The sequence below is a fragment of the Mustela putorius genome, unplaced genomic scaffold (assembly GCF_011764305.1).
Source record: "Mustela putorius furo isolate JIRA1106 unplaced genomic scaffold, ASM1176430v1.1 tig00003899_pilon_pilon_pilon, whole genome shotgun sequence".
In the NCBI taxonomy this organism is placed as follows: domain Eukaryota; kingdom Metazoa; phylum Chordata; class Mammalia; order Carnivora; family Mustelidae; genus Mustela; species Mustela putorius.
The window spans coordinates 19,780,420-19,796,968 of record NW_025422048.1 but is presented as its reverse complement, the minus strand read 5'-3'; the positions used below and the strand labels follow the sequence as shown (position 1 = coordinate 19,796,968).

Sequence of the window (16,549 nt, the reverse complement as noted above, 5' to 3'; positions counted from 1 at the left end):
GATCCCAGGACCTTGGGATCATGACCGGAGCCGAAGGCAGAGACTTTAACCCACTGAGCCACCCCGGTACCCCAGTGAATTGGGATTTTTAAGTGTTACACTATTAGCCATTGATTTGAAATGATGATCTCTGTACTTGAGATTTGGATTTTTATGTCACTTTGCAACTTCCAACCTATTTTGTTCACTTTTAGACTTATGTCACTTCTAGTATATTTTAGTGTGTAATATCACTTATGTTTTACAGGGTGTCGTCCCAACTGCTCAGCGGGCTGCCATCGTTGTGGGCGTAGAGCTACCAGTCTATGATATTACAAAGAAGCACTTAATCTTGTCAGGGGTGATGGGAGACACGATTTTAACTCACTTTGTGTAAGTGTGATGTATTGTACTTATTCTGTATTTCCATTATTTTGAGCACTAAAAGAATCTTTCACTGAAGTCCTTATATAGAATCAATAATGGGTGCAGATGGTCTAAATACCTCTGTCTTTCTTATCACCAGAACTTGAAAGTCTTCCAGGTCTTCCAGTACTTGTATAGGGATCCCAGATGCTGTGGGTTCTTTGGTACTTGGTAGCAGTGTCTATTACAACTATATCAGATGTCTATAGGATTTGCGTTTGTTCATATATAGTCTCTATATCTAAACTTATCTGTTGTTTGCTTTGGTTAATTTTGGATCAGAAAGCAAACTTTTCTCAATGAGAATCAGAAAAAAGTGAAAATTTATAGAGCCAGTGAAACAAAACCACAGTTTGGGGCTTTAAACTGTTGCTAATATCATCCTACATTCTCTTCATCTTACAACTTTTGTGACACTTTACTGCTCAAATGCATTTGGTGTATGATGCTATGGTATGAAAACTTGCTATAACTAATACATGATGTGTGGTACTTTTTGCTTAGGGATCTTGCTGGACTTAAAAGTTGCCCCCCCCAAAAAAAGGCTGAGTTTTGGATTAAAAAGTGAAGAGGATAACTTTTTTTTTTAATATTTTATTTATTTGTTTGGCAGACAGAGATCACAGGTAGGCAGAAAGGCAGGGGGAAGCAGGTTCCCTGCAGAGCAGAGAGCCTGATGTGGGGCTCAATCCCAGGACCTTGGGATCCTGACCTGAGCTGAAGGCAGAGGCTTTAACCCACTGAGCCACCCAGGCGCCCCCTAGGATAACTTAAAAAAAAAAAAAAAAAAAAAAAGATTTATCTATTCATTCCAGAGAAAGAGAGTGAATGAGTGAGTGAGTGAGTGAGAGGAGGGGCAGATAGAGAGAATCAACAAGCAGAATCCCTGCGGTGCATGGAGCCCAGGGGCTTGATTCCACAGCCCAGGAGATCATGACCTGAGCCAAAACCAAGAGTCAGAAGCTTAACTAGTTGAGCCACCCAGGTGCCCCTAACTTTTTTTTTGAAGATTTTCTTTTAAGATTTTAAGTAAATATGGGGCTCAAACTTACTGCCTGGAGATCAAGAGTTGCATAATCTACTTGACTGAGCCAGCCAGGCATCCTATGGGGGTAACTTTTGAGTGATGTTTCTCTTTTTTTAAAAAAAATATATAATATATATTATTTGTTTCAGGGGTACAGGTCTGTGATTTATCAGTCTTACACAATTCAAAGCTTGAGTGATGTTTCTTTAGAAAATATTTCTTTTTAGATTATAATGAAAGGGCAAGTGCTAGGTTTTATCTGATGAATCTGACTCATTGTACATTTATGCGTTTATGTTTGGCTTAATTTCTGTTTAGTCATGGTTGGAAGTGAGGCAGTCTCTCTTAAAGTTCTCCCCTTTAGTTCCAGCTTTACATGTGGGTTGGCTGGGGCTCTGGCTTCCAATCCCGTTGATGTGGTTCGAACTCGCATGATGAACCAGAGAGCAATTGTGGGACATGTGGATCTCTACAAGGGTACTTTGGATGGAATTTTAAAGGTATGCACACTGTAGACTTGGTTTGCATTTTTAATTTTCTTTGATGTCTCAGACATTCAGTCCTTATTCTTAGTTGCTATGCATACTTTTGAAGATGGAAGAATCATCATGTATATTAAATTTTAAAAATTTTTTAATATTATTTTTATTAGCATACAATGTATTATTTGCCCCAGGGGTACAGGTGTGTGAATCATCAGGGCTTACACATTTCACAGCACTCAACCATAGCACATACCTTCCCCAATCATTATGTATATTTTTAATAGCCTCTCAGAGTAATTTCCAGGGAGAAAAGCTATCTCCTTGGCAATCTGCTGATACATATTGATCCTTCATATTATTATTCCAGTTTGAATGCTTGAGACTACATGATAATTTTACTGATAGCACCATGTAGAATTACTGATAGAAGGGACTTAACTTATCCTACATTTGCCTGCTTCAGACAAGATGGAAACCTTGTAATAGAAAATCCGGTACTCAATTTCAGTTTAGTATTGTGCTGTTGTTTACACTTTGCCTTTGAAAAGTTTCTGCTGTTATATTTGTAGGAAGCCAAGTATCATAAATGTATTATGTAATCCCTGGTGATCATCCTACAAAAGGCAAATTTGCAGCTAAAATATGACATTTCCGTATGGTTTCTCTGCTGCTGTCAGTTCAGTTTAACAACCATTTATTGTCTACCAGGCACCATTTTAGTAGATACAGGTGTACTGCAGGTGTACAAACAGATAACTAACACAGCTTGGTAAGTGATAAACTCAAGGACTGATGGGAGGGAATTTTAGTCTAATTTGGAAGTTTAGGATAGGCTCCCTCCACCTGTAGGTGGTGGCATCTTGAATAATAGTAACTCATGTCCATTCAAAGCTTTACTGTGTATCAGAAACTGTCCTAGTGAGACTTACATATATTCACTTACTTAATCCTCATCGTTACCTGATGCAGTAGATCCTGAAGCCCTAACCTGCCCAAGGTGTCACAGTAGTGGGATTTCCACTCAGCCCATCGGGCTTCAAACCAGCATTTTTAACATCTATACTATAGTGCTTTTCTCATGTTAATGGCTAAGGGTTAATTAGGTTATAAAGTATATTGAATGCTATGCTGAGGTGCTTTGGCTTTTTTTCTTTTTATTTGATGAGCTATTGAAAGATTTTAATCAAGTCAGATTTGTATTTTAGATCACTTTGGCTTTGTAGAGACTGGATCTGAGACCGTGGTTCTCAGTCGTCCATGCACAACTGGAATCACCTGGTGGAAATTTCATAGCTCTGTGTCTGTCTACCTTTTAGACCAATGAACTCAGAACATCTGGAGGTAGGACCTAGGTTGAAAGTATTTTTAAAAACTCCTCAGGTGATTGTAGTATTCACCTAAGGTGAAAAGTCATTAATGTAAGGGGATATGCTTGGAGCAGTGGTTCTTAAGACATTAACATACAACCTAATTACCTGGAGGGATTTTTGAAATGCAGATGGCTGGCTGGGACCCTTCACCAGAGGCCCCATCACCAGATTCTGATTCAGTAGGTCTGGAGTAGGATCTGAGAATTTGCATTTTGAACCAGTTTGCAGGAAATACTGATGCTGCTAATCTGGGTACTACACTTTGAGAAACACTGACTTAGAGACAGGAAGCCGATTAAAGGGTTTTTATAGTAATCTAAATTAGAGCCAATGAAGCCTGAATTTGAACATTATAGTGGGGATACAGAAAGTGGGATAGAATTGAGAATAATTTAGTTGATAAAGTCAACAGGATTCGATTGACTGGGTGTAGGGGAGTGTGGGAATAAGGAGGCGTCAGAGATAACTTCACAGTTTGTTGTTTTGTTTTGTTTTCGTGAGCATGTGGTGATACTTGTTGACAGAGGCATCGCAGGAAGAGGAGCAGGTTTTTTGGGAAACAGTACAGTTTGGGACACTTAGTTTGAAGGCATGAGGAATACCCAGTGGATCTATTTGGAGATCTTGGTCTTAACTCAGGGGAGATTTTGGGGATATAGATAAGAGCCTGGGGAATCAGTAGTGTACTGATATTACCTACCTGTGTAGGGGAAGACCAAGGAGAAAAGGTAGAAGAGCTCCCAACTTTTTTGCCTTTCTAGCACACTCTAGAGTATTATGAACTCCTATTAATAGTGATTTTAATAGTGATTCACAGAGGAAGTGATTCTTAGACTCTGGGGAGTAGAGTTTGGTAAAAGCCTCTCTTTACTATTTTCTGCCACGCTTATCCTTCCACTTGACAGTTGGTGGCATAAGGAGAAAGTTAGGGTCAAGGAAATAACTGAGGAATACCAATTGCTAAGGGCTTGGCAGGTAGGGAACCTAGGAAAGACACAGAAAGATAACCATCAAAAGATAATGAGGAAACTTAGAAGTCATGGAAGTTAAGGGAGTAATGAGTTTCAAAAGAGATGAGTACTTATTTAATGCCATCTGGAACAGAGAGATACAGTATAAGGACTACACAATATCTGTTGGATTTAATATGTTCTAGAGGAGGTTGTTGGGTTGATGTTTGCAAAAGCTAGATTGCATTGAAGAGTGTGTTGTTTATTCATTGAATACAAAAATGTTTAAGTCATATGTGCCAAGTGCTGTTCAGTTTGGGTGAACAAAAAGTTTCAGCCTTCGTGACACTTCTCATAGAGACGCATAAACACAGAGGAATGAAGGGTAAGTAGACAAGTGTAAAATACTCTTTCAGGAAGGTTGGTTAAGAATAGATATAAGGCACAATAATAGAGTAGTAGGTAGGATTTAGTGAATGCTTATTACGTGCCACACACTGTGGTATATCCTCTCACTCACAGCAACCCTATGGAGTAGATATGTTTTCCATTTTTATGAATAAGCAGAGTGGTTAAATATTTGCCCAAGATTACATACCTAATAAGTGGTAGATCTGGGACTTAAACCAGAGTCTGTTTGATTCCAAAGTTTATACTATAACCACCATGTTGTGTTGTACTGGCAGAAACATATTTTCATATTGGCATTGGACTTTGCTTATATTTACTCACTCATTCACTTACTTGCTGTTAAAATTCTTTTTAATGATTGTTTGATATTGTCATTATATGTAATCACATCATGCTTTATTTTTTCATCAGTAAGAGTCCCAGAGCACTAGTGAATGGAGTTATGCATTCATCTCTGACATAGAAACAAACAGAAGCAAATCTTATCCTGTCATCTCTATCTTAAAACCCTTGAATGGCCTCTGGTTGATTCAAGGCTCTATATGATTTGACCCATTTTTCCTTCTACAGCTTTATTGCTGCTACCTTTGTTTACATTCCAGATGGCTTGTACAATTTCTACTGGTAGACTTTCTTTCATTCCCAAGTTTTCATCCATGCCGCATACTTTGTTAGATGCCTCCACTCTAGCCTGAATATCCTTTTCACTTGGCTAGCTCCTATTCATTCTTCAGATCAGATTACTTTTTCATAAAGGCTTTCCCTGACTGTTGAACTAAGTTTTGTGTACATAGTTTCTTGTACTTGCTCTGTCAACATTTATTATATTTTTAAGACATCTTTTTTTGAGATTTACATATCATAAAATTTACCTATGCAAAGTAGCTTTTGGTATATTCACAGATATGTGTGACCATCATTACCACAGTTGATTTTAGAACATTTCCATGAATTCAAAAAGAAACCTTGTACCCTTTAGTTATGACCCCCCTTTTCCCTCCCTTCCAGTCCTAAGATACCACTAATCTACTTTCTATCTCTGTAGGTTTGCCTATTTTGGATGTCTCATATAACTGGAATCATAGGATATGTGACCTTTTTGACTGGCTCCTTTCACTTATTATGTTTCAAGGTTCATTCACGTGGTAGTGTTTATCATTGTGTTTTTCCTTTTTATGCCTGGATAATCCTTCATTGTATGATTATATCACATTTATTTACACTTGTTACATTTTATTGTAATTGCTTTTAATGTCTGTCTGTCCCCTAGACAATAAGTTCCATGAAGGCAGAGCTGTGTGCATCTTAATCACTTTATCCCCAGCAAATTATTTATTGAATGGATGCAAAACTTTACTAAGTAGTCTGTTGTCTCTGTCATCTACAGAATTTCTTGTTTGTTTTCACACAACTGCCTGAAGCCCAAAAGTGGACCCTCCAGTCCTAATGTTCTAAAGGAGTTGGTCACTGTTTTGGAGCATTTTAAAGATTCGTATGGCTCATGGGAGTGTTAGAGATCCTCACTGTGTTTGTATGTTCATTTACTCAACAAATACTCATATAGGTATTTATTAGAAATTTTCTTGTGGTAGACAGTGTTAGTTGGTAGGGATATAATAGTGAACAAGACAAACGTAGTTGCTCTTGTCCTGGGGACCATATTCTAGTTGAGGGAGATAAACACACAAATAATAATATAATTTCGGGAAGAAGTAAATGCTATGAAGACATTAACAGAGCATGACACAGTGACTTGGTAATGACGGTGGGGAACTTCTTCAGCTAGGCTAGCCAGGAAAAGGCTGGGAGGAGGTGACATTTGAGCAGAGGTCTGAATGATGAGAAGAAGGTGGCCACATGAAAATCAGAGAGAGAAACATTTCATAAAGAGGGAACAGGTACAAAGGCTGAGTTGGGAATGAACTGGATATATTCAAGGGTTAAAAAGAAGGCCTGTGTGTCTGAGTGTGGTAAAGGGTTAAAAAGAAGGCTGGTGTGGCTGAGTGTGGTAAATGAAAGAGAGAGTAGCAAGAAATGAAACTGGAGAGACTGGCAGAGGCTGAATCATGTAGGATGCTACAGGTCATCAAAGAAAATGTACAATTAGAATGAAATCCACAGGGAAGCCATTGGAGAGCATCAGGCAGGAAAGTGACACTATTTATAATTCAATATATAAATTAATTATATTTATTATATTGGATTGTATCTCTAAGGTCCCTTGCCATTTTAGTAGTCTAATTCTAGGTTATCTTCATCTGGGCTTTATTTTGACTGAATTTGACAATTTCCAACGTTAATTTTGGTCTAAGACCTTCAGCATTTGCTGGTAATCCATTGGGGGAGGCATATTACCACTCGGTTTCTATCAAAAGTGCCCTTATCCTCTTACTGTTGGCTCAAGAAAGTGGTTAATAAAGATGATTATCTTGAGTATTCTTGATCTATAGGATGAGATAGGGGATATTTATAAGTTTGGATTCTCATATTATTGTCTTATCCAAATATATCCATTTCTTAGTATAGTGGTGGATTTTACTTCACCAGTAGAAGGGCAGAATGACATGTTCAATGACGTAGTGCCTAACATATGGGAGTTACTTAATAGATATTTCAGAATTGTCCACTAAATAGGAACTGTTTCTGTTGGCTGAATTCAGCATAAACCACCAGTTTATGACCTTTGGTGTGTATAATTTGTCATTTAATTTTAACAACCACTCAGTGGGTATGTGTAGGGCTTCCCACTGTATAAAACAGGAAGCCTAAAGTCAAAGCAACTCGCATTGTTCCTCCTGTAATCCTGAAAGCATTTACATGAGGTGGTCCATGTTTCTGATGAAACCGAAGGATAGTGACTTGCCCACCTCCCTATTCCCTTACCCTACTTCCGTTTTCCTACTAGCAGTTATCATTTCTGAATATAATATACATCAATCTGTGTATTTGTTTGTAAGCTCTGCTGGACTGTGCACTCCATGAGGTCAGGGGCTGTATAAGTTCTCTCTTCCTGTATAACATATCACTCCAAAAGTTGGTGCCTTAAAATAATAAATATTTATTATCTCACAGTTATGTGGGTCAGGAATTCAGAAGCAACCTAGCTCAGTGATTTCAGCTTAGATTCTCTCATGAGATGGTAGTCACATGTCAAGCTAGGGCTGCAGCCATCTGAAGCTGGGATATCTGCTTCAGAGATCCCATGTGGCTATTAGCAGGAAGCCTTATTTTTTCACCATTTGGGCCTCTCCTCATGGCTTTCTCTACTGTGAACAATTTAAGAGAGAAAAAGAAGCAGAAGGCTTTTCGATATGCAACATCTTTTTTACAACACAACATGGAGGTGACAGACTACTGCTGTATTCTCTTGGTGACACAGACCTCTCCTGGGATTTTGTGGGAGGGGGAACACAGGGGTGTGAATAACTGGTGGTGGCTTCCACTGGGGTCATCTTGGAGGCTGGCTACCACAGGTACTTCTCTGGTTTACTATAATAGTAATAGTAATAATAATAGTAATAGTAATAATATTGCTCAAATAGTAATGATAGCAAACCAGAGAAGAGTATATAGTAAACATCAAGAAAGAGGACCTTGTATTGGAAGGTGCTTAAATCTTTGTTGAATGAGTAGGTAGATTTAGAGTATATATGAATTCAAAATGTATGTCTTTAGAAAAACAGCATTCATGGAGCTATAAGTTGTTGGAAAGGGACATGGAAAGGGAATACTAAAATAAAAGTAATTGTCAGATATAAATAGGGGAATTCACTCTACTTTTTATTATATCCCTCAGATGTGGAAACATGAGGGATTTTTTGCACTCTATAAAGGATTTTGGCCAAACTGGCTTCGACTTGGACCCTGGAACATCATTGTATCCTTTTAGAATATGAGAATGACAGCAGATGCTTCAAGTTCCCAGGTAAATTTGATTATTGACACCTTTAGTCAAGTGAGAAACTCAGGCTTTCTAATTATGACCATTGAGGGTGGAACTAAGTAGAGAAATGGCTTTCAGCTGGAGTCCAGTACAAACTAAAGGCAGCAGAAAAGATGTACCAAAATTTCCTCTTTAAAACAAAACACATACGACCAAATCTGGAAGGGGGTTAAGTTTTTGGAAGTCCTGTTGGGATTTTCCCAAGGAAAGTACATGCTGAGGTGGTCCATATTTCCTACTCCTAATTATGGGACCAAAATAACTGAGGAAATAATAAGACAGAAAACACTCTTATTAGAGTGAAGGAATTCAAACCAGTAGGGCTCTTTTACTCATGCGTGGATCTCCTTTCTGTAGTTGTGTTTGAGTGCCTCTTTTGTGCAGAGATTAATTGGATATTGTGTGTAGTTTGTGTGTATAGTGGTGAGTATTGCAGGGTTGAAAAGTAGTTCCTTGCTGTTGTGGAGACTGTAGATTGAGGGAGATAGTATCTCTTCTCCCTCCTTGGGATTGATCTAATCACCTAAAGTCTGTAAGTTACTCTTAGCATTGAATTATAGGTTACCATTAATGTTCTTCGGGGTGGTGGTGGTGGTGGTGGTGGTGGTAATGTTCTTCGGGGTGGTGGTGGTGGTGGTGGTGGTGTGTGTGTGTGTGTGTGTGTGTGTTTGTGTGTGTGGCCTGTTTGCCCCTGAAGATGATAAGTATGTTAGTTTTAATCTGTTTTTATTGCTACATGCTAAATCATAATTGGGACATGGTAGAAACTCAGCACCTTCTTGATTTGCCAGGTATTGTTTTTAAAAAGACTTAAGCAAGTGCAACTCAAAAGAGCACAGACTAAATACCTCAATGTAAGAGAATGTAATATACAATTTTAGAACTTAGGTTTTCATTATCAATCCAATGATCTTCCATGACTTACTCTTCAGTTTTTTATTACATACGAGCAGCTCAAGAGGCTTCAGATCTAAGGACTGAATTAAATGTGAGCCAAGCCCTGCCAGCCTTTCTACTCTTTTCCCTTTTTCCGTGTTCTAATGTATTTTGACAAAAAGTTGTGTTTACTGAACCACTCGTCTCCTAGGAACCTCCTGGTGGAAGAACCATAGGATGGTTCAGAATTGTTCATGTGTTTGCGTTACCATGTTAACTTTTCCCTGAGAGGAAGTGTTAACATTGAGACTCTGGCCCCAGATTGGTATCTTCTGTGAAGATGGATACTGATGGATGACATTCAACATGGCCTTCTTTTCAAATGTTGGTTAAATGTAGTTGGTTAGCCCCAGACTTGGGCTATAGCAGAAGGCATAGGCCAGGGCAGTTACTGCTATGTATGTTTCAGACCTCGGTTCTCATTAAAGTATTTATTGGCAGAATCACTTTGGCTTTGTTTTCATTTACTTCTTTCTCCTTTGCCAGCTATTTAAGTTACATTCTCCAGAAACTGTTAAAGGTTACTATGAAATTGAGTCTGGACTCTTTAAGCGCATTTATGGGCATAGACAAAGTCCATCGTGTTTTCCCACTGTCACTTGTTGTAATGCTACTTACTTATAAACATTTGGTAAATGGTTCTTTTCTAAGCATGAATAAAGTGGCTCATTTAGAAGTTCCTACAGATAAAGTGTAAAAAGAGGCTTAAAATAGAACCTTGTATGCAAGGTTTAATTTTTCTTATAGGCAAAAACTTTTGGCTACTTTCTTGTACTAGAACAGTGCCTAGCACATTGTATGCATTCAAATATTTGTGGATGGAGCTAGATGGTATTGGTTATTATGCTAAATGAAATAAGTCAGTCAAAGACAATTATCATATGATCTCACTCATATGTGGAATTTAAGAAACACAACAGAGGATCATAGGGAAAGGGGGGAAAAATAAAGGTGAAATCATAGAGGGAGAGAAACCATAAGGAACTCTTAATCATAGGAAACATACTCATAGGTAGAATATAAGAAATGGCAGAGGACCATAGGGTAAGAGGGGGGAAAACTGAATGGGAAGTCATCGAGAGGGAGACAAGCCATGAGAGACTCTTAACTCTAGGAAACTGAGGGTTGTTGGAGGGGAGGTGGTAAGGAATGGGGTAATTGGGTGATGGGCATTAAAGAGGGTATGTGATAGGATGAGCACTGGGTGTTACATGCAACTGACAAATTACTGAACACTCCATCTGAGTCTAATGTACTATATGTTGGCTAACTGAATTTAAATAAAAAAAAATTAAAAAAATTTAAAAATCATAGGAAACAAACAGGGCTGCTGTAGAGGAGGGCTGCTGGATGGGGTAGCTGGGTAGTGGACATTGGGGAAGACGTGTGATGTTGTGAGCGCTGGGTATTATATAAGACTGCTGGATCGCTGAACTCGACCTCTGAAACTGGTAATGCACTGTATGTTAATTAATTAAATTTAAATTAAAAAATTAAAAAGTATTTGTGGAATGACTAGTTTAGCTCTTCATCTTTATCCATTCATTGATTCGTTCAACAAACATTTATTGTGTGTCCTAGTTGCTGGGAATATAAAAGTAAGTTAAGAGATAGTCTCTGTTTTCAAGCTCGAATTATAGGAGAAAGAGATATGTAAGTAGATAATTATAGGAGGTACTAAGTACTATGTGAAAGATGAACAAAGTGCTAGAAACAGAGAAGGGAGCAGCCAGTTACCTAGGGGATTGGCCTAAGGCTTCATAGCAGAGATGACATTTGAGGTAAATAGCAGATGTTTCCATGTGGATAAGGCAGGGAAGGACATTTCAGGTGGGGAAATAGGGGAAAGTTCAGTGTAGCTAAAATGTAGGGCAGTGGTTTTCAAATGCTGCATGAGGCAGAATCCTCTGGAGATCTTGTGAAAATGTAGATTTTTACATTTCATTGCCTGAGATCCTAACCTTATTTGGCGCAAAGGCATTTGCTTTCATCAAAAGTACTTGATACAGGTAGTCTTTGGACTACACTTTGGGAACTTGTACAGAACTGTGGGCTGGCATGAAATGAAACACGAATAGTGTGACCAAAAGGGTCAAATTATGAGGGATCTTTATATGCACTAGTAAAGAGTTTGACTTTTTTATCCTGGAGATGAAGGATAGGTAAAAGTTTAAAATAGGAGAATAATTTTTAGGAAGATAACCCTATTGTGGAGGGTAGCCTAGAGGGGAGCAGCCCAAAAAAGTTTAAGACCCACTGAAACTACTCCTTTTTATGTACAGATAGATAAAATATGGTCCACAAAAATGAAGACAATTTGTCCTAAGTCACATAACTGGATTGTGGCAGATTGAGACTAGCATAGTTCTCAGATTTCTTGTTTCATTCTACCACTCCATAGTGCTTTCTTAACTGTCAGTCTAAAACTACCTTTTTTGTGTGTGTGTATTATGGTTATTATTATAACACTACACCTAAATATGGAGGCCAAATTCTACTTATTCATCTGGGGTTATGTATCCAAGCATTACATTTTTTTAAATTTTTTATAAACATATATTTTTATCCCCAGGGGTACAGGTCTGTGAATCACCAGGTTTACACACTTCACAGCACTCACCAAAGCACATACCCTCCCCAATGTCCATAATCCCACCCCCTTCTCCCAAACCCCCTCCCCCCAGCAACCCTCAGTTTGTTTTGTGAGATTAAGAGTCACTTATGGTTTGTCTCCCTCCCAATCCCGTCTTGTTTCATTTATTCTTCTCCTACCCATTTAAGCCCCCATGTTGCATCACCACTTCCTCATATCAGGGAGATCATATGATAGTTGTCTTTCTCTGCTTGACTTATTTCGCTAAGCATGATACGCTCTAGTTCCATCCATGTTGTCGCAAATGGCAAGATTTCATTTCTTTTGATGGCTGCATAGTATTCCATTGTGTATATATACCACATCTTCTTGATTCATTCATCTGTTGATGGACATCTAGGTTCTTTCCATAGTTTGGCTATTGTGGACATTGCTGCTATAAACACCTCACACCAGTCAGAATGGCTAAAATAAACAAGTCAGGAAATGACAGATGCTGGCGAGGATGCGGAGAAAGGGGAACCCTCCTACACTGTTGGTGGGAATGCAAGCTGGTGCAGCCACTCTGGAAAACAGCATGGAGGTTCCTCAAAACGTTGAAAATAGAACTGCCCTGTGACCCAGCAATTGCACTACTGGGTGTTTACCCTAAAGATACAAACGTAGTGATCCAAAGGGGCACGTGCACCCAAATGTTTAAAACTACCTTTTTAAAAATAATTTTAATAGACTTTATTTTTAAGAGAAGTCTCAGGTTCACAGCAAAATTGTGTGGAAGGTACAGAGATTTCCTGTGTACCCTTACCCCTACACAATGCACAGCTTCCCCCCATTGAAATTCATCACCAGAGTGATTCATTTATTACAGTTAGTGAATCTACAATGCATGTTATTATCACCCCAAAACCATCATGTACATTAAGATTCACTCTTGGGGTTGTGCATTCTGTGGGTTTTGACAAACGTATGACATATTTCCACCATTATAGTATCATACAGAATCATTTCACTGCCCCAAAAGTCCTCTGTGCTCTGCCTATTCATCCTTCCCTCTCCCCTAACCCCTGTGGTCCACGGATCCTTTTATTATCTCTATGTTTTTGCCTTTTCCAGAGTGTCATACAGTTGGTATGTAGCCTTTTCAGATTGGCTTTTTCAGTCAGTAATATGCACTTAAGTTCTTGTCTTTTCATGGCTTGATAGTTCATTTTCTTTTTCTTTTCTTTTGGAGGTACCACAGTGTATTTATCCATTTACCTACTAAAACATGTCTTGGTTGCTTCCAAGTTTTGGCAATTATGAACAAAGCTGTTATAAATAAATATTCATGTGCAAGTTTTTGTGTGGATACAAGTTTCAGTCATTTGGGTAAAAACCAAGGAGTACAATTGCTGGATGGTATTATAAGAGTAAGTTTAGTTTTGTAAGAAACTGCCAAACTGTCTTCCAATAGTAGCTGTACTCTTTTGCATTCCCACCAACAATGAACGAGAGTTCCTCTTTCTCCACATCCTTGCCAGCTTTTGGTGGTGTCAGTGTTTTTGATTTTGACCATTTTTTATAGGTGTGTAGTGGTATCTCATTGTTGTTATTTTTTCCTCTGTCAATTGTCACTTCAAAAAGTTTTTAACTTTAATTTCAAGAGAGTTGACATATAGTGTTATATTAGTTTGGGGTGTACAATACAATAACTCAGCAATTCTATACATTGCTCATTACTCATATGATAAGTATACTCTTACTCCCCATCACCTAATCCACCCATTCTGCCACCTCCCCTCTGGTAACCATCAGTTTGTTCTCTTTAGTTAAGAGTCAGTTCCTTGGTTTGTCTCTTTGTTTTTTCTTTTGTTCATTTGTTTAGTTTCTTAAATTTCACGTATGAGTGGAATCATATGGTGTTTGTCTTTGACTGACTGATTTCGCTTGGCATTATACTTTCTAGCTCCGTCCATGTTGTTGCAAATGGCAAAATTTCATTCTTTTTTATGGCTGAATAATATTCCATTGTGTATATATACTTTTTAAGACTACCATACTAGTCAGATACTCTACTCATTCCCGAAAAGATGAGCAAAAAGGAAGCCATTTTTTCACAAGGGTATAGACTGAAAGGTATATTGGAAATTGGTTTTCTATTTACCTCAGCTTAAATGTTATTCCTGTGGGAAAACCTTACATTGATTTTCTCTCTACCAATCTAAATAACTTTCTTCTTTATAATTTCTTATATCACATATTTATAACTACATACTATTATTTGAGTTATTATTTAATATCAGCATCTCCCATTAGTCTATAAGCTCCATTAAAATAGGGATACTTTCCTTCTCTAGAAGGAAAGGAAAAGTGAATTGGTGGAAATCAGAGGGGGAGATGCAGCATGAGATTGTGGACTCTGAGAAACAAACTGAGGGTTTTGGAAGGGAGGGGAGTAGGGGGATGGGCAAGCCTGGTGGTGGGTATTAAGGAAGGCATGTATTGCATGGAGCACTGGGTGTGGTGCATAAACAATCCTGGAACACTGAAAAAAAACAAATAAAAAAAATAAATAGGGATTCTGCTGGTTTTGTTTACTGCTGTGTTCTCCATGCCTAGCACTGTTATATGTATTTAGTAAATATTTGTTAAATGAAAAAATGAATTTATCTGTATGAAAAGATCTGATAAAATGCCCAAAACATGGCAAAAATTAAACAAATACTGTGGGATTTAAATGGAATGAAATCAAGTTTTGAATTACTAGATAAGGATGGGATGATAAAGAGTAGGTTATTTTTTTAAGATTTTATTAGTTTGACAGAGATCACAAGTAGGCAGAGAGGCAGGCAGAGAGAGAGGAGGAAGCAGGCTCCCTGCTGAGCAGAGAGCCCGATGCTGCACTTGATCCCAGGACCCTGAGATCATGACCTGAGCCGAAGGCAGAGGCTTTAACCCACTGAGCCACCCAGGCGCCCCAAAGAGTAGGTTATTAAGGGTAAATAGAGGTGTTTGGGGAGGGAGATGCACCTAATCTTTTATTTATTATTGTTATTGTTATTTTATATAGTAAAGTGGGCTCCACTACCCAGTGGGGAGCCCAACGCAGGGCTGGAACTCATGACCCTGAGATCAAGACCTTAGCTGAGATCAAGGGTTGGATACTTAACCCACTGAGCCACCCAGGTGCCCTAATATACCTAATCTTTTTAAGTGATTATCTGCTCATTCATTAAACATATATCCCTGTTTCATAGAGCTTATTGTGTACAGAAGGGAGACATAACAGAAAGATTAATAAGTAAAATATATAGTTTATTGGATGGTGATAAATCATTTATAGAAAAATGACGCAAGGGAGGAGGAATATTGGGCAAAGTCACATACAGAGAAAGCCAAATTTAAGTCTATAGAGGGGGTGAGAAAAGGAGCCAATCTAGGGTTAAGGCAAATGCACAGGCTCTGAGGTGATAGTCTACAGAGAGTCTGATGACTCATGCAAGAAGTAATGGTGGCTTGGTGAGGGTAGCAACAGTGGAGGCTGTGAGAAGTGGTTGAAATTCATATATTTTGGAGAAGAGCAAATAATGACCCACTAGGGCATGGGACACGGGTTGTAAGAGAGAAAGTGAGCAGTGGTAAGGATTACTCCAAGGCCTGGGTCTCTAGAAGGGCAGTATTTTAAAAAAAAAAATATTTTATTTATTTATTTGACAGCATAAGCAGGGGGATGGAGAAGCAAGCTCCCTACTGAGCAGGACTCCAGTGCAGGACTCCAGCTTAGGGCCCTGGGATCATGACCTGAACCGAGGGCCGACACCCAACTGACTGAGCCACCCAGGCGCCCCTAGAAGGGCAGTATTGCCATGAAGACGGAGAAGGCTCTGGAAGAAACAGGTTGTTTTTGCTTTGGTCAGAAAAGTACTAATTTTGTCTTGTACATGTTAAATTTGAAGTGCCTACCAGATTTTTTAAAAAAGATTTTATTTATGTATTTGACAGAGATTACAAGTAGGCAGAGAGGCAGGTAGAGAGAGAGGGGGCGAAAGAAGGCTCCCTGCTGAGCAGAGAGCCCAATGCGGGGCTCGATCCCAGGACCCTGGGATCATGACCTGAGCCCAAGGCAGAGGCTTTAACCCACTGAGCCACCCAGGCGCCCCTGCCTACTAGATTTTAATACAGATGTGGAGTAGGCAGTGAGACATAGAATTGTGGAGTTCAGGGGAGAGGTATGGGCCAGGGAAGTACATTTGGAAATCATCAACATATAGATGGCGCTTTCATGATAATGAAATCACCAAGAGAGTGTCAGTAGCAAGAGAAGAGGTCCAAGAACTGAGCCTGGGCCCGTCTGGCATAAAACAGTTTGGGGAGGACATCACAGAGGACACTGGTGATGACTAACAACCAGTCTGAAGTATATTAAAAATAAACAATATTTTCATGGTAG

General features: G+C 38.8%; 1 protein-coding gene across 10 annotated transcripts in view; it reads left to right on the top strand.

Moving 5' to 3' along the window:
- The window catches only part of SLC25A14 (solute carrier family 25 member 14), a 59,692-nt gene that overhangs the window by 21,194 nt on the left and 21,949 nt on the right, over window positions 1-16,549 (top strand). For 5 of the 10 annotated variants that reach the window (XR_006602987.1, XR_006602986.1, XM_045068119.1 and 2 more), the window contains exons 8-9: window positions 248-372; window positions 1,797-1,932. Coding sequence is in view for 7 of the 10 variants with exons in the window: in XM_045068119.1 (XP_044924054.1) it covers window positions 248-372; window positions 1,797-1,932 (261 nt within the window). In the remaining 3 variants the exon portion in view is untranslated. Of the gene's footprint in view, window positions 1-247; window positions 373-1,796; window positions 1,933-5,693; window positions 5,794-8,444; window positions 8,574-9,523; window positions 9,971-16,549 lie in introns of those variants that run through there. The other 5 variants (XM_045068121.1, XM_045068123.1, XR_006602988.1 and 2 more) reach the window with 4 other exon arrangements.